General features: G+C 53.1%; 7 protein-coding genes across 7 annotated transcripts; 3 read left to right on the top strand and 4 right to left on the bottom strand.

The window, feature by feature from the left end:
• Positions 1-57: 57 nt before the first annotated feature.
• Positions 58-1054, bottom strand: J4E79_005228 (uncharacterized protein; the record flags this gene model as incomplete). Its single annotated transcript, XM_049354106.1, has 2 exons — positions 58-853; positions 900-1054. 2 exons carry the CDS (start codon positions 1052-1054, stop codon positions 58-60), a joined length of 951 nt encoding a protein of 316 aa, XP_049211726.1.
• Positions 1055-3111: 2057 nt separating this feature from the next.
• On the top strand, positions 3112-4642 carry J4E79_005227 (uncharacterized protein; the record flags this gene model as incomplete). Its single annotated transcript, XM_049354105.1, has 4 exons — positions 3112-3169; positions 3295-3340; positions 3472-4358; positions 4407-4642. The coding sequence occupies 4 exons, from the start codon at positions 3112-3114 to the stop codon at positions 4640-4642; spliced, it is 1227 nt and encodes a 408-aa protein (XP_049211725.1).
• Positions 4643-5568: 926 nt separating this feature from the next.
• On the top strand, positions 5569-7496 carry J4E79_005226 (uncharacterized protein; the record flags this gene model as incomplete). The annotated part of the gene is made up of 4 exons (XM_049354104.1): positions 5569-5984; positions 6034-6236; positions 6276-6644; positions 6697-7496. The coding sequence occupies 4 exons, from the start codon at positions 5569-5571 to the stop codon at positions 7494-7496; spliced, it is 1788 nt and encodes a 595-aa protein (XP_049211724.1).
• A 1044-nt stretch (positions 7497-8540) lies between these two features.
• ERB1 (Ribosome biogenesis protein erb1) lies at positions 8541-10945 on the bottom strand (the record flags this gene model as incomplete). Its single annotated transcript, XM_049354103.1, has 2 exons — positions 8541-8858; positions 8912-10945. 2 exons carry the CDS (start codon positions 10943-10945, stop codon positions 8541-8543), a joined length of 2352 nt encoding a protein of 783 aa, XP_049211723.1.
• Positions 10946-11217: 272 nt separating this feature from the next.
• On the top strand, positions 11218-14724 carry PRP5 (pre-mRNA processing RNA-helicase; the record flags this gene model as incomplete). The annotated part of the gene is made up of 2 exons (XM_049354102.1): positions 11218-12028; positions 12080-14724. The coding sequence occupies 2 exons, from the start codon at positions 11218-11220 to the stop codon at positions 14722-14724; spliced, it is 3456 nt and encodes a 1151-aa protein (XP_049211722.1).
• Positions 14725-16303: 1579 nt separating this feature from the next.
• On the bottom strand, positions 16304-17106 carry PSF1 (DNA replication protein psf1; the record flags this gene model as incomplete). Its single annotated transcript, XM_049354101.1, has 3 exons — positions 16304-16397; positions 16494-17026; positions 17080-17106. The coding sequence occupies 3 exons, from the start codon at positions 17104-17106 to the stop codon at positions 16304-16306; spliced, it is 654 nt and encodes a 217-aa protein (XP_049211721.1).
• A 733-nt stretch (positions 17107-17839) lies between these two features.
• J4E79_005222 (uncharacterized protein) lies at positions 17840-19489 on the bottom strand (the record flags this gene model as incomplete). The annotated part of the gene is made up of 3 exons (XM_049354100.1): positions 17840-19105; positions 19155-19211; positions 19262-19489. 3 exons carry the CDS (start codon positions 19487-19489, stop codon positions 17840-17842), a joined length of 1551 nt encoding a protein of 516 aa, XP_049211720.1.
• Positions 19490-23457: the final 3968 nt, after the last annotated feature.

Below are 23457 nucleotides of genomic sequence, written 5' to 3'. Positions count from 1 at the left end.
GTACATGGAAACAATTTCGATGGAGTGATATGATGACGAAAACTATTTTACGTAACGTCATTGTTTGACAGGCGCGGGCTTTATCAGCTCAGCCGTCGAGTCTCGAGCGCCTTCGCACGAGAAGTCGAACGCGTCCATGTGCGGGTCTGTTGGCTTTTCGGCCGTATATTGCGTGATGGTCTTGGCTTCTTCGCGACTTCTCAATGGGGAGAGAACTCGTCCCGGTATCGGATCGATCTCATCTTCAGACACCAATGTCGACCGCGATAAGTCCTTCTCTGCCGCCGACGCCGAAGAATTGAATGTAAGCCAGTGGATTATAAGAGCATCCCAGCAAACGTCCACCAAACAGATCGCAAGGCATATCATGCCCAGCTCTTCGCCCCTGGTAAGGAAGAATTGTACCATGTTCGCCGCCGTTGGTATCTCTATCAAGAGCGACCCGATGATACTCTTCCACAGCAGTGTCTTGATATTCTTCCTAGCTGGCGTATCCTGTCCTCCATGCACGGTATTTTCATTCTGATTCGACTTCCTCTTGAAGATCCTGGAAAGAGTAGATGCACCAGGCAACCCCACCACCGGATAGAGTAGGTAAAAGAAGACCACTGTCAGGATAATATTCGTAAAGAAGTTGACCACGGTAAACGGTATCGATGCGATGCCGCGAATGCCAAAGTGGCAGCGTCCGTCCGATTCGTGCAACTCGGTGACGTGATTGAGATAGGAGTTGATGGCGACAGTACCGTACAATACGACGATCATGGCCATGCAACATAGGTATATCTTGTCTTTTCGCCTATTGACGAAAGGCGCGCGGACGACATGGATGCGTTCGACCAAGAAGATATAGCTGCCATGTATTAGTGAATGACCGGGTTTCGTCGATACACACTTACATGATAGCTTTGATGAGCGTGTAGAAGATCAAGCAAACCCATGTACCCGCAACGCAGAGCTCGTAGGTATAGAGTCCCTGGCCTGCCACAAGAACGGCTGAGCAGATGATGAACATCAAGACCAGCACGTATAGCATGAAGACAAGCGCAGACATGAGGCGGTGCTTTCTCAAAATGCGGCGTTTGAGTTTCTCGAACCGCGAACCTATGGTCTGTGTCAGAAATTGAACGCACGACTGGTCCAAATTTGATGGCGTGATGCATGTTGCAAAGGCCATCGATCGTCTAGCCTTGGGATCGATTGGTTACGGAAGAAGAACTTACCCAGTAACAGCGAGCACACCATCATGCACAACAGTGATATGATCGTGAAGATCGACCTATCCCGTGGAAGTTCGCCATTGTCGATGAAAACGTTCGAGTTCCGAAAATCCTCTTGCCGCACCTGTAGGGGGAGGGCTTGAGCAGCGAACGTCTGCATCAAGAAAAGACAGGCGAACAGCCTCATTCTTGACAGAAGTTCGGAACCGATATCGAAACGAGTCGTACGCGTTCGCAGAAAGAAAGACGTGATCAATAATCATTCGATTGGGGATCCTTGAGTCCTTAACTGGACCCTTTTCGCAACCTGACATCTGTCTTGGTCCCACAAAATGACGCTCCATTATTTTCTTCTTGCGTAAATCATATGGTCAAGCCTATGATCGACCGGGAGTTGCTAGGGACTGTGGCGCTGAGGGCGATCGTTTTGCTTGACTTCCAATGTTGCGTGAGGCTGATTGGGTTTACGCTAGTCATGCGGAGATGGGGCCGGCTGGCCGATGCGGCCTCGAACGCGAGATTCCCGGTGAGAAATCCACGTGCGTGCCGCTGCTCCCGTTCCTAGCAGCTGTTGGATGCGTTTTTTCTCAAATATCTCCGTCAGGGACAGGGTCGGTATTAGAGGCCGGTGTGCATTTTGCTTTTTCTACCTGACAGGTGTCATGGCTCGCTGATTCTTACCAGATGTCGCGATGTCTCAACCATGCATACTTCACCCATTCGTACCCCACGTTGTCGAGCGGAAAATCCTGTTGGCTCTTCCCCTGGCGAGGATCCTAGTCCAATGTCTAACTGGATCTCGTCCCTTTGGAGCCAATATTGCCGTATCGGGATTGCGACAATCCGCCGAACGCCATTGCGCCATTCTCTTACTCTGCTGAAAGATCCTGATCTTGATCTCCGAGGGTGAGTTTTGCCGATGTTGCAACGGCCTGTTGTTCGCTCACGGGCAACATCTCGTTCCATTCCAAGGACAACCATAGCCAGGATAGAGCAAACTCGATGTTCCCTGAGGCAGGCGAAGATGTGCCCAGCAGGACCTTGCACGTCTCCTGTCTTCTCCAAAGAGACAGCTGGTGAAGCTGAATAGTACACAGCCCTCAGATCTGGCAGGGGTCGCAGGGATGATGAATCATAGTAGTCTGAACGAGTGGCTCCGAGGAACGAGCTGAGCAGATTGACTTCGGAAACTCACGAACAACTGTGGGGACTCTCGTAAACTTTGCATACACTCTTCGCACGTTCGTACCCCACGCCGTGGGGTGCAAGGAGCACTGCGAATCCTCGGTCAGAGGTGGCTATACGAACATGTGATTGATTCAAGGTCGTTTCGGTTGATGATCGCTGGTATAGGCGCGCTGCAAGAGCATCCTGAAACCCCTGCTGGTATCCACGGGGAATTTCTCGTCACAGCCCATGTTGCTGATTACACTTCTATCCAGATGTAGAATTCGATCCCCTAACGGCCAGAGAATGTTGAAAAGATGCGCGCGGTCTTCTGATTCGGCGTGGAGAAGCAGCTGCGGCAGGTTAGTAAGCCCTTGGAAGTGGCGTGTGGTAACTGACTTGTTCGCCTAGGGCGCGTTCAACCAGCTCCTCCCACGAAAGCTCAATGAAGACATCGTGAAACCGGCCTTCTCCGATTGCAACTAGTGATGATATATTGACTTTCGCTCGGTCATATATCAAAGTAGGAACACAGCCGCATTGCAACCTTGGAAGTGAAGGTTGCCAAATGTGATGTGCGTGTGCGATGCGCGTCCCGGCGGATGTCGCGCATACGCGCACGGCGCGTCGCACTAGAGCAGATCTGGACTTGCCGGATCGCTGATCTCCGAAAGCATCTATGTAGCCATCCACTCACAACTCTACAACTGCACCTCAACCAATAATGAGTGGCGATACAAGATTGAAAAAGAAGCGGAGAGGCGGCCCGCGCAGTAGAACAGGTATGTGCCGTGATCTATGAAACTCTGCTGCGATGCTGAGATAAGCTAATGCCATCAAGGTTGGTACGTCTGGCTGCTATTTTCATCGCGAAAACCTGTACATCTGGCTGACTGAGTCGCTCCAGCGCCACCTGCAAACGCCGTCACACTCGCTGCGATGAGAAAAGGCCAGTATGTGGGAATTGTGAACGCCTCAACCTCGACTGCGAGCTATCCGAGGAGATCGTATGGGCCACTCCCCGTGTCGATACAACACCGGACGAACCAAACAATGATGCGCCGCTTCTCGTTGACGTGTTTAGGACACGGATGAATGATCTTGACCTGCCTGAAGACACTTTGTCAAGTCAGAACTACATACCTGCTAATGGTGTCACGACAGCAGGTTCCGACGAAGCGAACGGTCCGAAGAAGGTACGCTTGACACCAGAAAGCGCCTTTTTACTCCAGACCTATGTACGCACCGTCGCAACATGGATGGATATCTTTGATCATGCCAGCACCTTCCAGCACAAAATCCCACAGCTAGTCCTCAGATCGCCGCTTCTGTTTCACTGTGTATGCGCCTTTACCGCCAACTATCTAGCCCTTTCCAATTCGAGCCATGATCCTTCTTGGCAAGTCACAGCTTCCAAGCATTATGGCGAATCGTTGCGCCTACTCATAGAAGCTTTGAGCATGCCTTCGCACGAACATGCGCTTACCGCAAGTATGCTGCTCTTGAGCTACGAAATCCACGGAGCTTTGCGCTCTGAAGACTATCGGCGACACTTCCTAGGCCTGACAGTACTAATCAAATCACGACATGTTACCGCACAGTCAAGCGGCACTGATCTGGCCAACTTCTGGATCTATATCCGACACGAGATCGTTGTAGCTATGGCTAGCGAGCAGCCTCTGGTACTAGACCCTGCAGAATGGGAGGTGTCCTGGGTAGAGGGTGAGACTAGAGAAGATATTTTGGGAAATCACATGCTTTGGATATTAGCGCGAGTTCTCAATCTCATTTTTGGACCAGATGGACGAACTGAAGCAGGTAAAGAGCAGCGCCAAAGCTTCCTGCACGAGATCGAAATGTGGCGAAGGGGGCTTTCTGACACGTTTGTTGGTATTTCATATGGGGAGAAAGACGAAGATGGCTTTGGCAAAGTATACTTCCCAGTGGCGGCCGCAGCCGCCACAGCGTTTTGTACGTTTATAGACGCACGTAGCGCTCAACATAATCTAACGGGTTCAGGGTATCACATAACACATATTCTGCTCTATGCAGAGCCAGAGCTTCAAGACGAGGCATACATTCCCCTGATCCAGGAACAGGCTATGGAGATTACCGACATAGCAATATCAGATTTCCCCCCATCGCTGATGGTATTCTCTACGCATGGTCTGTTCTATGGTACGTATTCATTCTTCCGGCTGCACATAGTCAAACCATCTTACGATCACAACGAAACGGTCACTGAAACGTTCTAGCCGCGAAACATATCCATGGGATCTCAAGAAAGGCGCGTATCTGGAACGTCTTGAACGAGGTTGAGCGCCAAACAGGATACAACACGAGTACGACCGTGAGGCTTCTTCAGACTTTGGTGGAGGAAGGCGCGCAAAGCCATAGCGCAAGTATCTTGTGAGCGATTCCTCTTGCTTAGAAAGGAAAGCCATCGTAGTTCACCAGTCTCTACCTACCAAGTACCTGGAGACTGGCCGGCATCGGACCGAGCCGCCTCGTTGGTCAGCTGCGGGCTGAACCGAAGCCAACGACTGATCAAGCATTGACTGCGAGGCTTCTGGGGTGATGATGGGGTCGGAAGTTTTCATCCTATCGCGTTGTCTAGGTGTAGCGACTTCGGTCACACTCCAGGATAGTGGCGCGTAGAGCACACCTCTTACTGGTGACCATTTTCGTTACCCACCCCACGTACATCCTCTGGCCCAACACGGATGCTGGAAACAATTCAAAGACATCTCCAAAGACATGGTCAATCACGATTTCAAATTTCGTTATCTATCAGGTTTCGTTCCAAGAAAGAGCTGTGACAAGATTTGGCATGCGCAGCCGGGTTCTGGCGCACGTCGCGAGGCTGCGCCGCCTACACAGCCCGCGAACAGTCGGGTAGGCAACAGCAACGCAACCAGTCGAAAGATGTCCCTTGTTCTAACAAGCGACTGGGCAGCGCAAATCAGTACCCTTTTCGCGACTTTTGTGAGCGTATCGCATGAACTTGTTCAGCTTTTGGATATCGACAACGCCACAACTTCGTTTATGCGCGGGTAGTCTCAGCCATGCACGACAGGTTGTTTCGCGCAGCCTCCACGAGAGCGTTGATGGGGCTTTTGGTTATATTCGCCACTCCAACCGATTTCGAAATGCCATATTCATCGTTCTATCTCACTTCATTATGGCACCTCCACTCAACTCTCAAGACGATCGTGCAGCGTTTGTTGACGCTTGTATTAACAAGCGTAAGAAAGCGATGCATGCCTGGGAGTCACTTGGCTTGATCAGTGAGAAGTTACACGATGAGCAACACGGGTACTTTGTCAACAAGGAAAAGGCCGACAAGGCTAACGAACTGCAAAGGGTGGTTGAGGGAATAGCAAAGTCGTTTGCTACGTCGTATCGTGGCACCATTGAAGAACTCCATACTTACCTGGCTGAAGAGAATGCCTTCTCGGAAGATGTCCTCCGGCTTGGACAAGAATTTGGAGTAAAGATATGGGGCCGTATAGAAGACGGTGAAATACGCTCGTCAGGCGAATCCCAAGGAAACGGCATCGAGGAGCAGGACTGGGACGACTCGAAAGACCGCCAGAAGTGAGCATTTGATGCGTTCTCATAAACGACTTAACTGACTCCATCTCAGTATTCTGTTCTACATCCGATGCTGGCTCATATGTACCGTGGTCAGAGAGTACAAGGCGACTCCACGAAAAGGCAAAGCGAAAGGGCGAACACGGGACTTGAGCCCATCTCAAGATAATCAAAATGAAGATACCGTCGACGATCTCGCGGAGTCTGATAACCCTAGGATCATAGGCGTATCATTTAAAGCGCCAGAGCCACCACGTATGTATCCAACACCAGAACCGCGCAGAGACACTACAGCTACCAGTGCCAACGGGAATGCTGCAAGCACCAGTTTCACCTCCGTGAATAAGACCACAACACCAAGTAAGAGGAAAGCGCAATATTCCCACGAACGGACACCTTCTGGGAAGCTCCCGAAGCCTTCAAAGGGCGGTCGAACGATTCCTGTCCTCACTAATCAGTCACGAGATCCCTACTCGATTCCCATATCTCCTCCCGCTTTATCCCCCATATCCCCTCCTGCGTTTCCGAACCTGGGCCGCTCATCGTTTCAAAGACGAAGAGAAACCACATACGACTCAGATGCGACTTGGGCACCGCCTCGTGAAGAAACCGCAGACGCGGAAACGGTGGTCGATGCGGAAGAGGTCAATCTTGGAGAAGTCGGTAAGTTCTCTACCCAAGAGCAACAACAGACATCCAAGCTAACCTACGTAAGACTCGCGAATCCAGAACGACATCGCCACATCTAATGCGGACGACATGCAGTACGAGTACGATAACGACATCAACAACGCCGCCGGCCCATCAGGCACCTACCGAAACCCGCTCAGACAAGACTCCGTTATACCAGACACACAAACGCAAAACGATGCAGTAGACGCTATCATCTACCCTCCAAGTGGCCAAATCATCCAAATCGACGAAGATACATCGAGTGATGCATATACCGACGCTATAATCCGTTCGCTCATCTCCGACCCATCCCCAACGACGCGGCGAACGCGCATCTACCGTCTCGAACTCTACAGACTACTCGTCTCCTATCTAAATGGCATCAAGAACTTCGACCCTACCAACTACGACTCCGCTGCGGAAGAACGCATGGACTTTCTACTCAACCAATTTCACTGCACCGACGCTGATGCCTGGCATTCTGATCACAACGATAGTGCGCTTCGCCTGCATCTCGCATTTGAGAAGTGGATGAGTATGCGTCACCGTCTCGCCGCGTTTCGCAGCGTAACAGGATATTTTGGCCCGCCGGGGAGGCAGTGGGAGGAACATTTGCGGGGGTTGGATGATGTGCCGCATGCGGAAGCTATTCTAGCTTTTGTGGATTTGAAGGATCCCGGGGATGGGGAAGAGGGAGGAAGGGTGCTAGGTGATGGGTTTGACAATGATCTCATGATGATATTTGATGGATTAACGAAGTTCCAGGATTGTAATGGGCCGGAGGCTTTCAAGGGGGTGAGGAAGTTTAATGAGAGGTTGTTGGTGTGGTTTAGGGATGAGTGAATGGGTGGGGGTAGACACAAGACAAACCACACAGAAGACGCAACTGAGACGATACATGATGCGCTTGCTAGTTTGAGATGCCTCACCATGAAGTCTTTGGATGAGGTAAAGGCTTCGGACAACCATGAGGTATATGGACTGATCACACCTGCATAGTTCGGAAAGTTGTAGTATCTGGGCACCTAGGGAGTGTAGAATCTTTCACCCACACAGCTTTGCAGCGACCACGCATTCGCCCTTCTCAATCAAATTCTCCATGATTGCGACCATTCCTTCTTGCTTCCAGTCAGCCAGTCACCACCAGACTTGTCACGACACGCAGCAATTATCCGGCCCAAGGTCCAGCGCTGGCGCGGAGGGCGATTGCTTTGATCGAGCTATCGGGAATGCACGAGCGGGAAAGTGGGTAGAAACCCAAGGTGGCTTTTGAATGGAAGTAGGCGTGGATCTCGTTGCGGAGGAAACGACATGTTATAGATAGCTCGGTTGGTGCCATGTGGTCGATGTAGGTGGTTAATTGCTCATATGGGTGCGCAGTCCGATTCTGCTTGGGTCCCTGGCGGCAGAGATGGTCGTAGATCTCGTAGCGTAGTTCTTTGGGGAGACAGAGGAGAGGGCTGGAGGGAATGGATGAAGACATGATGGGTGGTGTAAGTATAATCGGCAGATGATGTGGAGTGAGTTTGTAGGTTCGAAGATCTTTTAAGAAGCTGAGATAGGAAGCCTTAGGAAAGAGGCAAGGCTGTAAATAGTCAAGTACTTTCAGAAGGTGACATGTGGGTTGGCGTTATGGCACGCCTTGTGATGCATGATGACGTACTACCTGGTATGCTTTGGGTGATTTGATCATGGTCAAAGAAGTCGGATGTGTAACATCCCGGAGCCTTCTCAAGCGGTGCGTCCAACAGTAAACTATTGCAGGCCAGAAGTGACTCAAAGAGCACAACATTCGGACAAAAGCATTGAATTGTTACATTTTCCGTCCTTGCTCCAACGCCATGCGAATGCAAGTCATGTAAAAGAGGCATATTACATATCCCATGTCTAACTCCACAGCCTCAACGTGCCATCCGCACCAGCCGACACACACCAGGGCTCCCTCGGATGCCAATCTAGACCCATAACACCCAGCCTGCTCTTGACCTTGTGCCCGCGCAATACCTTCAAAGGAACAATTGTGGCGTTCTCCATGAGGTCACCCACAACCTTGCCGTGGAAGATCTGGATAGTGCCATCGTCGGAGGTATCGGCGAAGAGGGGGAGGCCGCCTTGGTGGAAGCGCACGGAACGGATGGCTTCCTTGTGGAAACGGAGGGTCTTGTAGGGTTTGTTCGAGAGGTCGAGGTCGTGCCAGAGGAGGCGCTGGAGGAAATTAGTATATGCTTTAATGATGTTTCTGGATAGGGAGGACTTACCTTGTCGTATGTTCCAACGATGATATTGTCACCACCGGGGTGCACGTCGATGGATGAAATCCATTTAGCACCTGGTTGCAGAATCTTGACGAGTTCCTGCTTGGCGAGATCGTAGCTGCGGATGGTGTTGCGGGTGGCGACGAAGAAGATGGCTTTAGAGGGGTGGAATTGTGCGGTCTGCGCGATACCCTTGAGGCGGCGGAAGGGAAGTTGGGTGAGATGTTTTGAGACGGTATGGATGGCTACTGCTGTGCTTTGGCCGCGGGGCGAGACTGTGGCGAAGTAGTCTCCTCTCCGGTGCCAGTTGACTATCTTGACTGCTGCTCGGACTTCGATTTGGACGAGAACGCCCTTGCTCTCCAGGCGGGTTCCGGGACGGCTCCACTTGCCTGGAATTGCTTTGGGTGCCTCGCCGAATGTCGTTGTGGTGGGCTTCGAGGCAGCGTAACCCCAACCGGCGTCAAGAACCTCGCGACTGGCTTGCTCTATGTCCGGTGAAAGGAGCGTGAAGGGTACGATGAGGTAGACGTTCTCGCCACAAGCAGCAGCTACTACAGATGTCTCCTTGGTGGGTCTCCATTGTACGGCATCTACAGCCTCCTCATCTGGTAGCTTTGCGTTCCAGACCTGGCGACCAGTCAATAGCTCCCAGATCCTTACGTAGCCGTCGTCACCTCCACTGGCAACAAAGATACCGTTGGGATCGACCGAAACACAACGAACACGTCCTTCTTGTCCGCGGTATATCGCTGCGCATGTAGTCGGGAAAGGCTTGAGCTCTTCAGGGTTCGGCAGTTTCGGTAGCAGTGATTCAGGGTCGATGTTGAGTCGGTTTCTCCGGATACGAGGAGCCAAGTAGAGATCCAAGCTTCGCTCAAACCGTTCCTTGACGAATGTCTCGTAACCAGGAACCTTGCGCAAGGCATCGTAGTTCTTGGGCAGGAAGTCTGTCTCCCGCTCCTCATCGTCTTGCTCCAGCCACTTCTGCTCCTCAACCTTATCCGGTAGGTACTCGGGCGGTGGGTGGTAACTCGCTTCGTAGCCAGGCGGTGGCAGCTTGGGGGCGGGGATGTGCATTGTGTTATCGGGTCGGGGCTTCTCGTCCGCCCATACGTCAAAGGTGAAAACGTCTTGCTCTTCCTCCTGCTCCTCCGGTGCCCTGTATGGCTTGATGCGGCCTTCCCTAATCGCCTTAACAATCTTCATGACGCGCTTCGCTTCGTGCTTGGACGGGATGAATCGTCGCTTGGGCTCTGGCGCAGCGCTCAGTGGCATGATCTCCGTGTTGACGCCAGAGAAGTAGGCGACCATCTCTGGGTATGGGTCGTAACCATCTTCCACGATCTCGTTCCTTGTGAGCCTCTTGAGCACATCCAGCTCCTCGGGCGACAGGTTCAGCGGTTTTCCTGTCTGGGGATCCGTCAAGCCTGTCCAGCCCTTGGGTATATCGATGCTGTCCAACAGCGCATCCAGCGCCTCTCCCTTTGCCGGGCGCATGATCTTCTTGCCGTTGATATCATAGCCAATATGCGGGTATTCATCGTAGTACTTGAGGTCGATGTTGCCGATCGTGTTGGTAGCTTCGGCGTCAGAATCGTCGGATTCGTAGACCGGGTCGATCTCTTTGTAGATGTAACGAGTGTTGCCGTGCGCATCGGTAGTGACAGTGTAGTTGGGCTTCAGGTCTTCATCGTCTTCTAGTTCCCCATTTGCGCCACCCACGTCCAGATCCATCTCGTGTGTAGGTACTCCATTCTTCTTGCGCAGTGGAACATCCGAGGTATTCAGGTTGCGCATTTCCTCACGAATCTGCTCTGCATCGCTGTCTTCCTCCTCCTCTTCATCTTCGTCGGAAAGACCCTCAATCACGCTGCTAGCATCGGTATCGGCGCCTTCATCTTGGCTGTCGTCCGAGTCGTCCTCGGAATGCGACAGGATGCCCTCGAGCAGTCCATCGGCCAATTCACCTTCCGAGTCACTAGGCTCAGGCGCCGGGCGCGTCACTACCTTTCTCTTGCGCGGGTTGACTGACATTTTGGGCGTTTGATGTTTCCTCACTCACGTTCACCGCGGACTGTCGCAACTTCCCAAAAATTATCGCTAGCGTCCAAGATTTCGGTTTTAGCGCGTCGCACGTGCCAGGCTGCCATCAGCCAAGCATATCCTCGGAGACTCTCCAGCAACTTTGTCGCAAACTCCGCAACTCCAACTCTCTGTTTACCCCACGCAATTGCAACCACCACCCGCATCTGCTACGCCAAGACGCCACCCTAGACTGATTGCAGCAGTAATTCCACCGACTCACCATGGCGACGCGCCACTCTGACTACGATCGTAGGCGCCATTCCCCGCGCCGCGACCGCGACCGCGGAGATCGTGGAGACCGCTATGGCGAGGGCCGCTTCAGAGACGACCGTGACCGCCGAGACCGCCGCGATGACCGTCGAGAGCCTGACCGTCGAGAGCCTGACCGTCGAGACCGCGACCGCGGCGACACGTACCGTCGACGTTCGCGCTCCCCGCCTCGCCGCCGCGACCGATCCCGTGACCGAGGAGACCGTGCCGACCGCGGAGACAGCTACAGGCGCGACCGCGACGGTGATAGAGACCGGCGTCGCCGCTCAACCTCCCGCCGCCCTGGTTCCCGTTCATCTGCTACACCTGCACCAGGCTCAGACAGCTGGAGGCGCGATGACGGCAGACGCGATGACAGCAGGCGCGATCGGCTAGATCACTCCTCGCGCGACGACAGGAAGAAAGACCCCGAGACACAGGCCAAGGACAAGCTTGCAGACCGCGCTGCAAAGCTGGCTGAGTGGAAGAAGCTCAATGCCGAGCGCCTGCTCAAAGAGAAGACCGACACACCCGGCTCCGGTGCTTCGCCAGCTGCCACTGCCCCTGCAACCCCGTCAGTCACTGCGACGCCCCCGCCAGCTCCGGCATCTGAGGCGAAGCTTGTTGATACCGCTAAGACCAAAGTCATTCCGCAGAAGAGTGCTACTGAGAAAGTCAAGCAGAAGCAGCCCGAGAAGTCGACCTTCAGACTGGATGCTTCCGCCGCAGCCCGTCCTCTAGACATGGCCAAGCCTGCAGGCAAGACTGTCACCAACGCTAGCAGTATGTTCATCCCAAACCCTCTTTTCACGAACCACAAGCTTACACGTACAGACGTTCCCATTGTTAAGGGCAATGGTAACATTGGCTCGTTCGGTCTCAAGACCAAGACTGCTGCTGAGACCGAGGAAGAGAATTCCAGAAAGGCATTGCTCGACGAGGAAGGCCCGACTCGCAAGCGCAAGCTACAGGCTCTTCCCGAATTCGACGCCAACGAGGCACCCTCGCTCGAAGCCGACGGCGACGCGGACTCTCCAATGAGTGACATCGGCAGTGATGACGAGAACAATGCGGAGCTTCAAGCTCGACTTGAGAAGCGTCGCGCTGAGATCGCCAACGAGAACCAAGAGGACACTGCCATGGAAGAGGCAACTGCTGTCGAAGCCCCTGCCGACGACAAGATGGAAGTTGACGAAAATGCAGGCGCCGAAGAAGATGACGTCGATCCTCTCGATGCCTTCATGGCCGATCTCACTGAGCCACAACCAAGCCGCGGAGCTCCTTCGGGTCAGACTATGTTTGCTGACGAGCTTGAGACTGTCGAGACTTCCGTCGAACATGAGGACCTTAACGAACTTCGCGCTGCCAAGAAAAAGAAGAAGAAGGAGGTACCTACCGTCAACCACGATAAAGTTGAGTACGAACCGTTTAGGAAAGACTTCTACACTGAGCCCTCCGAAGTTGCACAGATGACACCTGAGGAGGTCGCAGATCTTCGCCACGAGCTCGACGGCATCAAAGTCAAGCCTGATGACGTTCCCCGTCCTGTCACCAAGTGGGCGCAGATGGGCCTGCTGCAAGCTACCATGGACGTCTTCACCAAGATCGGCTACGAGAGGCCTACAGGTATCCAGTCTCAAGGTGTACCCGCAATTCTCTCTGGCCGAGATCTCATTGGAGTCGCCAAGACCGGTTCTGGAAAGACGCTTGCATTCGGTATCCCTATGATTCGTCATGTCCTTGATCAGCGCCCACTGAAACCAACTGATGGGCCTATCGGACTGATTCTCGCCCCAACCCGAGAGCTAGCACTGCAGATTGTCAACGAGCTCAAGCCATTCCTTGCAGCATCGGGTGTTACCATCAAGTGTGCCTATGGTGGTCAGCCCATCTCTGAACAAATTGCTATGATCAAGCGTGGCGGCATCCACATCCTATGTGCAACTCCCGGCAGAATGATTGATCTGACCAACGTCAACCAAGGACGAGTGCTTTCTTTCCGCCGCATCACTTACGTTGTCCTTGATGAAGCTGATCGCATGTTCGATATGGGCTTCGAGCCTCAAGTCATGAAGATTCTTGCGAATGTACGTCCTGATCGCCAGACTGTCCTCTTCTCAGCAACTATGCCCAAGAACATGCAATCTTTGGCTCGCAAAGCGCTGCACAACCCAGCCGAGATCACCATCGGTGGTAAGAGCAAGGTAGCTCCCGAGATCACTCAGATCATCTCTGTCGTACCGAACAGTTATGAGAAGAAGATCAACAAGACTCTACTGTATCTTGGTCAGTTGTTCTCTGAAGACGAGAATGCCCAGGTATTGATCTTCACTGAGCGGCAAGAGACGGCCGAAGATCTCCTGTCCAAGCTTTACAAGTCTAAGTATTTCTCTGTCAACACGATTCATGGAGCTAAAGATCAAACTGATCGTAACGAAGCGATCAACGACTTCAAGCAAGGTGTTCTTTCGATTCTCATTGCCACATCTGTAGCCGCCCGTGGTCTTGATGTCCCTGGACTGGCTATGGTCTTGAACTTTGATTCGCCAACCCATCTAGAAGATTACGTGCACCGCTGCGGACGTACCGGCCGTGCTGGCAACAAAGGTACCGCTGTTACGCTTATCGAGAACCCCGGTCAAGAGCGCTTCGCTCTTCATATCGTCAAGGCACTCAAGGAGAGCGGTACAGAAGTGCCTCCAGAGCTCCAGGAGATGGCTAACACATTTCATGAGAAGGCCAAGGCAGGTACCGAGAAGTACTACGGCGGTTTCGGTGGCAAGGGTCTCGACAAGCTCGATGCAGCACGCGCACTTGAGAAGAAGCGCGAGAAGCGTCAACTTAAGCTGGAAGGTGTTGACGAGAGTGAAGACGAAGAAGAGATTGCACCACTCATCAAGAAGCCCGAGGTCGCTGGCCCAGCTGGTGTTGTCAACGCTTCCGGTCCTGCTGCAGCTGCCGAAGAAGATCAACCACACTGGATGAAGCTGCTGAACAGCAAGATTGTGGTCAGCAAGACTGAGCGCCCCGACGCTGCCGCTTCTGGCAAGCCGATGACCGCGCGCGAGCGAGCCATGGCCGCTGCTTCCAAGGTCGACGGCAGGCTGAGCAAGAAGGGTATGATCCACGCGGGTCAGCCCATCGACAACAAGGGCCCCGATGCCGGTCTCTACCACTCAACCATCGAGATCAACGACTTTCCTCAGAAGGCTCGATGGGCCGTCACCAACCGCACCAACGTCGCCAAGATTCTGGAGCAGACTGGTGTTTCCATCACGACCAAGGGCAACTACTACCCCGCTCCCAAGCAGCCTGGTGAGAATGATCTACCCAAGTTGTACATTCTCGTCGAGGGTGACACCGAGAACATTGTCACACAGGCTATGATGGAGCTCACTCGTCTTCTGCGCGAGGGAACCATTGCGGCTGAGGATGCCTCCGCGACTCGTGGTCCTACCGGCCGTTACAGTGTGGTTTGAGAAGTTTTACTTCCGTAAGGTATGCTCGACACTTTTTTCTCTCTTTCCAGCGTTACTTTCTGTTCTTTCAGCGCTGCTTTCTTTTCCATGGCGTCAGTCTACTGCATTGGGAGGAATGGTCAAATGGATGGATGGGAAAGGCATGGGACGGAGTTGAAGGCTTCGACAACAACATGATCGTGCTTCGATGCATGCCGCGTGGCTGTACCAAAACGTAAGTTCTCACCCAACTGCTCCATTCAGAAGTTTCGTTGATTTACCCAACCGTCGCAGGTTTCTACTCGGTCACTGAGCCTCTGTCAGGCAACGACATCATTGTACATTAATGGGCTTGGCAACACGGCTCGCCGATATGCGATATGTGGGAAGGGGAGTGGAGGCTTGACTCTGATAGTTCTGGTAAAATATGTCTGGTACGAAGGAGTGAGGTCTTGACTCTGGTGCTTTCCATGTAGCCTGATCTGGCACGAAAGTGTAGCTTATGATAACCTTCCAAATGAGAGGCATTTCTGTCTACTACATGAACTTCTTCGCGTGTTCCTAACCACCCATTATCTCGCGCTGTATACTCCAACTTGCCCGGTGACACTGACTCCCGATCTCCGGAGACGTGATACTGCATCGCGACCTCATAGCGGGCCTCTTCGCCGATCTTGTATGCTCCATCAATAAAGCTCTCCTCAGCATCAGTTTCTGCGCGACAATCAATATATGCAGATGCGAACCGACATTTATTCATTCATTCCTCAGACCCAAATCCGTGGTACGACTACGCCGTATTGCCCTGAACACTGATGACGCAGCTCTACAGGACCCACGCCGCACCGCACTGACGCCATATCGCCTCCCAAGCCAATCTGCAGCTGCATCATCTGAAAAAACCCTCCTCGGGGGTATATCCATCGGAATATGTAGGTGTAGGTGTAATGGCGCCATAGCTGCATAGCGCATATTGCATGCTGCATCTCCGACTCCCTCTCCCATCCTGCCCCCCATCCTCCATCCTCCGACCGCCGAACCTCACGCCGCAACACTGCATATCTCCTTCGCGTGCATCTCCGCCTATTTTAGGCCCCCGCGTCCAGGACCACCTGCAGGGTCGATACATGTCTTGCCTCGCGAAAAAGCGAACCTGGACTATTCTGTTGATGATGCAGATGCAGGTGTAAGGCGCGTACGTGCGTGCGTGCGTGCGTTGCTCGCAGAAAAGACGCACAGCACAGCCCTGCCTGCTGCCGCCCCCAACGCCACTCGCTCCAGCTGGATCTGGATATCCCTTCGTCTCGGATGCGGCTCGGCGAACCCAGGTTCAGGGCGGGTTTTACAGAATGGGGGGTGTAGCGGTGGGAGGGTGCATGGCGAAGGATGCACGCGGTAGGGTAAGGTCTGCGGAAGGACGTTCCGCGGGGTTTGGTTGGTTGGTAGGGTTCTCGTTGGTAGAGGGTGGGGACTTGGTAAAGGGTAGGTGGGGTGAGTTTTGCGGCCAATCTTTCATGTATTGGACTGATTTTGGTCGCTGAAGAGGTCGAAGGAATGGTTTCTGGTTGCTGAAGCGGTCGGAGGAAGAGTAGCAGGTTGATTAGCTGAGTCGTTGGAGGTATCCTTGCGCAATTAGGCGTTCGACGTCGCCTTGCCGGACGTAGAATTGGGAGTTCTTCGTAAGGGTTATGGAGCTGTGACGTCGGTTAGCTATGGTGACTAGTATACAATATTTCGGATGCGGAAGGAAGGGTCGTAGTCTTCGGCATGCCGAGATGGCGGTCACGTACCCGTACTCTGTTTGGATCTCGCCTGCGTCCTTCAAGACGCGCACGTCGATGAAGAGATCGCGCGGCGGCTCCAGACTCCCTGTTAAATCGATATCCGTCCATTGCCCCTTGTACGCAGCAAGTAAGTCACTGTATTGCCTCACATACTCCTCCTCTTCAGGACTGAGACTACTCTCTTCCTTTCCGCCTCCAGCGCCCATTCCACTGCCCCTCCCCCCTTCTCCGCTATGGTCCTTGCTACCCTGTTGTTCCAGCACGTCGACGCCCTCCCAGCAGTATTCTTCGAGCTTGTCGCTCCGCACGCGGTGGTAGGCGAGTAGACAGCGCTTGTTCCGGCGCATGCACAGGTGGTTTACGAGGAGGGCGCAGGCGGTTTCGGGGGATGCGCTGGGGTTGAAAGACCCGCTGTAGGGGGCGAGGATGGATGAAACGTCTTTGTCGAGGTCACGCACTTCGCGCACTATCGAGCGTGTGAGCTCCGAGGCGTAGGGTGGGAGATGGGGGAGGGCGAGGGTGCGTTTGGCGTTTTGGACCTGGGGGTGTTAGAGGGCTGTATAGTAGTGGGATAAGGAAAATGTAGTTTTACCAACTTATTGGCCGCTTCTCCATACATGGTCGCGTTCTGCGTTATGAGTATTCCGAGTGTCTTCCTTCGTGGTGCAGAGATGTGATAATTAAGCAAACGCGACTGTCACTACAATTTGTAGGTAAGATGCGCAGTAGTTGTAAGCCACTTCGTATAAGAAGCTCGCAATGGATTTGACTGTGCAGTTTGTTATATGTAGAGATACCAAAGATCGAATAGTTCAAGCGAGAGCAATCGGCGCATGCGATGTAACAGTAACATTTGTTGGACCCTCCGCGAAGGGCAGGCGCGTTCCTGACGCGGGGGCAGGTGGGGCGGGGACGGGTCTTGGCTTGTCGAGTCCAACTTCAAACCTCTTCCGGCAATCCCTTTCACAACGCCAGCAATCCACGCAACCTCATTCGCCAGCATCGCCAAACTCTCGGCTGGCATCATATATGCTATCACACACACACGGAAAGATGGATCGGTGATACGCACGATGAACACGACATCACGTCAGCATCGCGTCGAGAGAAGAGCGAAGGAAGATTGACCTAATATGTACATCTCGATCTACGCATGCGATAACACCATGTCTAAATGCTCTAAGCCCCCGAGCTTTTGGTCCGATCAACGCCTTGAATGCTGCCCACCATGGAAGCGCTCATCAGAAACCACCCAACGATGCTGAAAAGAACGGTAATAACCATGAACGACGTCGCACGTAAGCGTAAGAGCAACATGACCACCCAGAATGCACTAGCTAACGTGATATAGATCACTGCTCACCCATCCACTTATCAAACTCCGACTCTTGTTCGAGCGACACCATGGTCGGGTCTGACTGCCAAGCTTGGTACTCATCATGCGGAAGATCCAACAAGCCATCAAGGTTGTGCTGCTCAAGCCTATCCTCTTGCATGTCCGGATGAGGATTCCGGTATACGGCGTTCTGCAGCGCTGAAGGGTCGATGTCTGAATGACTTCCTCCGTCGTAAGCCAACAGCAATGGATCCAGCTGCCCCTCGTCGAATGATGAACTCATATTCGGGTGTAGCTGTTGCAGAAGATCGTTCGCATTACCTCCGGGCAATCCCAGCATCGATGGATTCGAGTGGAACTGCATGGAAGAGGATGGCGTGTCTACCCTCCTCATGTGCATGTCGTCTGCGTAGGTCGGACTGATCTGCATATTCGGGTAGGCGGCAGTCTGGTAGTACTGATTGTAGAGCTCGTTGTGGCTTATCGGCATCGGCATCGGTCGCCCTTCGTTTGTCATCTCCCAGGACGATCGGTTGATACCATTGCCATTCGGTCCGAACGACTGATCGAAGTACTCTACAGCAACACCATTTGACGGGTAGCTGAATGATCGATCGATTCTCCTGGCCTGTCGGGGACGAGACCTGCCACCACCGGGAGCCCATTCGGCATCGTCAAGGTCGCTAGGTTCTTCTTCGTCAGACCACTCGCTTCTTCGCTTACGAGCCGGCGCTGCTGTCTTGCTAGGCGAGAATTTGTACGTCGGGTGTGCGTTTTGGTGGTTGATCCTCTCGATCTTTGCGTACTCGTTGTATAGCTCGCGAATCTCCGGGGGCTCCAGCGGCCAGCTCTCCCCCGCTACGGACGACACGACTTGATGATTGTTTTGAAGACACCACGACTTGGCCCTTTCCGCAAATGCCGACCGGTACAGCATGAACGAGTTCATGGGACGAGTGATGTATCCATTCCTCTTCTCAACCTCACGTCTCCTGACATCCGCTGGCCTGTTCACCCATTCCTCCATATTCTTGACCGGGATATGATGTAGCTCCTTCGTCAGTATGCTCAACGGCGCAGTAAGCTTGGGCGTCTTGTGCTTCTCGTTCTTCGGTGCTTTCGGTTTCTTCACTCTCGGTGTTGCCTTCCGTCTAGGGCTGGTTTCATTCAGGCGTGGAGAACTGGACGATGTCGTTGCTCGTCCGCTACGAGTTGTCCTACGTCCGGAATCCTCATCGTTCGCAGATCTTGGTGTCGGTGGCGAGAACAAGGCTTGCTCGTTCTATCATCCGTTAGCAATCGGGTCAGAGACAATCTGCGACATTGCTTACCTGCATGCCGTTGTACGGCCCGTTCTGGTAATACTCCGCTGGTGGACCATATCCCTCCTGTACCTCGATCAGCATGGTTACATGTGTGAAGACGCAGGGACTCTTACATATTGTATACCTAGTCCGAGCCCACGAGGATGGTTGTCGGCATGTGACGCATGTGAAGGGATCCCTTCGTGCGCCACCGAGCCTGGCGAGCCGTACCCTGTCTCACCGAACGAATAGCCGCGATCGACGCCATATTGCGCAACTGGGTGCAGCCCGGACTGATAATCTGACCCAGCATTCGGTGGGGTCGGAGGATGTTGTTGGACGAGCGTGTCACCCCTCATCATGGCGAGTGTTGACGCACAAGTTAGTTGCTGCGACAGTGGAGATTGCGGACTGCCGATTGGCCTTGTTTCCGGACTCAACGCAACGCTTGAGCGATGGAGATCGATAGTTGAACAGAGCAAGCGCAAGTGCAACGGATGGAATGACTCTTCTGTTGGTCAAAGGCCCTGCAACATGAAGACCGAAGGATTTTGTTGCTGGTGGATACCGAGATGCGTTCGTTGGTCTCTCGAGAAGATGTTGGATCAGACTGTTCTGTTCCAGATATTGTACTGGATATGTGTCAGTACGTCTAGCGAATGCGTCGCTCTTTGCTGGGTTTGCTTCACCGCAATGATGCATAGCAGTTCGCAAAGTGTTCAGGGAACGAACCTGTTGCAGTTACCCGCTTCTCACCGGCACCAAGGCTTTGGTGCAGAGACAATCAGCGTGGACGACTATGCGATACCAACTTGCAAGTCAGACACCGCCGTACTGTTTGAGTTGTGTTGTTCCGGCCCGTGTCTCTTTGTGGCGAAGGCAGAGCTCGAGCAAAGTGTGAAGGGCAAATCAACGGAGAAGGATTCTTTGTCCGGGATCAGTCGCCAGAAGGTATTTGTAGCGACTACACAACCTCGAGGTCGACTGCTCACGTATGTGTATAGTGTACTTAGTCGTCTGAACATGGACAAAGGCACTACCGGATTGGTGTTGGCTGGGCGCGCTTGACACACTCAGACGTCGCGCTGCTTTTGGCCTGCGAACCTCTCAAGCGATGAACTACCTGCAAAATGGCGCAAGACCTAGCCTTCTGGTCCGTTCACGTTTCGAAGTCGAAAATATCATGTCCGTCCTGTTGTGGGGTTGAAAGCGGCCCTCAGCCCCTCCACATCGACAGCTATAGACGGAAGCTACTCTCAATCTAGGCGCCCTTCCTTTCAAATCGCCTACCCCAAAAAGCTGTCTACCAATCTTAGCAGGGGTGTACTATGGCTTGCAGCAGTCATGTGCACTGGGCGCTCGCTATAGCAAGCCACACGCTCACTGGTATCTTTAGCCTCCAGAACGACCCCTGAAATTATGTTCCGCCAGAACATGGGCTGCATTCCTGCACCAATTGCATCACCGGGGGCTCGCGGTACCCTTTCCCAGCAACCAATGACATAGATGGTACATGACCAGAAATCTTCCCAAGGCCGAACGTGGTTGGTCGACCAAAACTTGGGTTCTTTCGCTACGTAGTCAAGCCTGACGTGCTGTTCACGGATGGCTGCAGCCTTCTATGTCAGAACCCTGACAGCTGGTCATACTTGGCAGGGCTGACCACGACACAACGATTTCTAACATCCACACCGCACATCAAAACGCAACTACGCAGTCAATCTACAGGCGGCGACAAACTAAGCACATCTCAAACACTCGATCTCAAACACATTATCATGATTTTGCGGTCGCCGGACAAAGGGTAGGGTCGGTACGGCAATCCCGACAGGCTGGTTACGATGCGCCCCCGCGGCGAGGTTCAGGTCTGTGTTGACCGCTCAAGCTCAGAATAATTCCGTCCATCTTGCCTCTCGGCTATTGAACCCAACATGCTGCAGCGACGACATTTGTGGTAAGCCCGTCACAGTCAACAGGCACTCAACGTCCTTCGGTGACAGGCCGCGGACATCTGGGCAAGGTCCTGCATATTGCATGCATACAGCAGAAGTTCGGTTGCTTCCGGTCGATCGTGTTGACATGGGGACCTGCCTTTGGAATGCGTACTATCGCCGTTTCGGCACTACGACCAAACAGTTACAGCCTTGTGCGACCAGGTTTGGCTGAGCCTCAAAGACGATAGTGATTGGTTCGAGCAAGCGCGAAACAAAAGTGGAGACCACTGTCTGGAGTATTGCTTTGAACCAGGAGGCTTGAATGAGTTTGTACTGTTTGAGCATGCTTCTCTGACCGGTCTACCCAAAAATGAACGCAAACGGACTATCACCATGCCAAAGTGCTCTGGCAGTATCGTGGAGGACTACACCAGGACACATGATCGGTATCCATGGTGGGTACAGCATTTTCGACTCGAGCTACTCGTAGTCACAGGTGTCGAGAGCATCATCTGCGCACGTGTGTGTGATCGACGCCGTAGCTGTCAATGTCTGCCTCCACTGACCCAACTTCTGTATTGCCTAGATAGGCTACATCTCCGTTACCTTCGCCAGCTATCGCAATTGCAAGAAACCATTTCCGCAATTTGCCATACGGTGATCCCGTCGGCGGGCTAGAGAGATAGGATCCGCTGGTTCTACCCGTCATCGACCCGGATGTTCTCGGTCACAGACCTCCCCGCGCCTCTTTCCACTTTTTACAACGATTATCCACACCTAAAACGCTCGGTACCTTGCAACAACTGCAACCCAAGAGATGTTGTGCTACCATTCCGCGGACGCTAAGAGTCAAGGTCAGCCCCCATTTTGCTGGAAGGGTTTGGCGGTTGAGCGGTCTACCCCACTTCCCAGCATTGTTACCATGGGACGAGCTTCTGGCACGGGAATTCCGTCAATAGTGTGATCGAAACTACCAATATCATTGCGCTCGAAGCAAGCTACGCTCAAGCTTCGGCCCTTTTCTGCTCACAGCACGACAAGTGCCGCGCCACCGGCACACTCGCGTTGAAGATGCAGTTGCATGACATCTTGCACGCTGGAGTTGCCTAGTCACCTCAGGTATACACGCCTCTGGCACCAGGAAGCTGGCGCTGGTACGCTAGTATGCGCTCTTGCAGTAGGCCAACGGTCGCAGTTCGATCCAGCAACTATGCCGCGAGGTACTCATATACCGATTGATGCTTGGTACGGCTCTCATGCAAGTATCGCACGATTTGCCTGACATTCTTCAATGTACCTTGATGAAAACTTACCCGTTCCAGAATGATCAGAAGACACGGCACAGTGGCACAGTCGACGAAGCTCCCGGCAAAAGCTTACGATATATCTATGGCGTCGAGGCAATATCCCAGCATGCCGCTCAGTAACGGGACGCCTCAGTCGCTTCTGGCGCGAAGGCGCTTATCTCGCGTAGTTTTGCCGGCTAAAGTAGGTGTAAGGTATGTGACGAGTAGCGCACCAGCATCAGGGCAGCACTTGTCACACAACAACACGTGCAAGATCGGGGCTTCCGCTCGATCATCGCTTTCCAACGGTGGACTAAGGTCGTTGTAGACTGAGCGCCACCGTCAGCCTGGACATTCGCCTCTTGCTTTACCCCTCATTTCACGTCAAGCCTGAATCCTTCTCCATTCCATTCGGCTAAAACGTCAGCGTCGCTCACCACTCCACCCACCTTATCTCCTTCCTGAACCGATGCGGCTTAAAGATGACATGGGTCTTTCCTCAACCAGCTAGCATCGTGTTACGCCACCCCATTGAGTCGGTACACGCTAGCACGTGATGTCACTAACGCTGCGCTCCTGTCGCTTACCCCAGTCGTTGGTTGACGCCCATCCACAACGGCTGCCAGCCTGGATGTGGGAAATGCTGAATCCTGTAGGGGTGGCGAAAGTGCATGTTCGCATTAGCTCGCATCTTCCTGCCCAACGTACGTTCGTTGAGCTATCTAACTTTGTATCACATTGCGCGAATGCGCGCGAGATGAGATGGCTGTTCTTAGTGCAGAGGAAGGTTGGGGTATCCTCGCAGTACAAGTGTCGGTTATGCGGCGCACACTTCGTTCAGTGGTTGTTCTTTCAATCACAGTTGTCAGGTCGACAACCAGTACCTTGCGTTTCTGCTGATACCAATTGCTTGCAATTCTCACAGTAGCAACGTTGACAAAGAGAGTACACTTTTCCTCCGTGAAAATCGAAACAGTGTCTCGTCAAATTTCACCATGTCGTTGAGATGGTTCACCTCGTTCACGACGTGGTTTAGACAACAGCACCTTGATGCTGTGCGAGGAACACTGTAATATGCAAAGCCTCTGATGAGACAATGTAGTGATCAAT

Source organism: Alternaria viburni (assembly GCF_023758015.1).
Source record: "Alternaria viburni strain BMP 2772 chromosome Unknown scaffold_9, whole genome shotgun sequence".
Classification (NCBI taxonomy): Eukaryota; Fungi; Ascomycota; class Dothideomycetes; order Pleosporales; family Pleosporaceae; genus Alternaria; species Alternaria viburni.
Note: the sequence above shows the minus strand (reverse complement) of the source record. Positions and strands in the feature narration are given on the sequence as shown.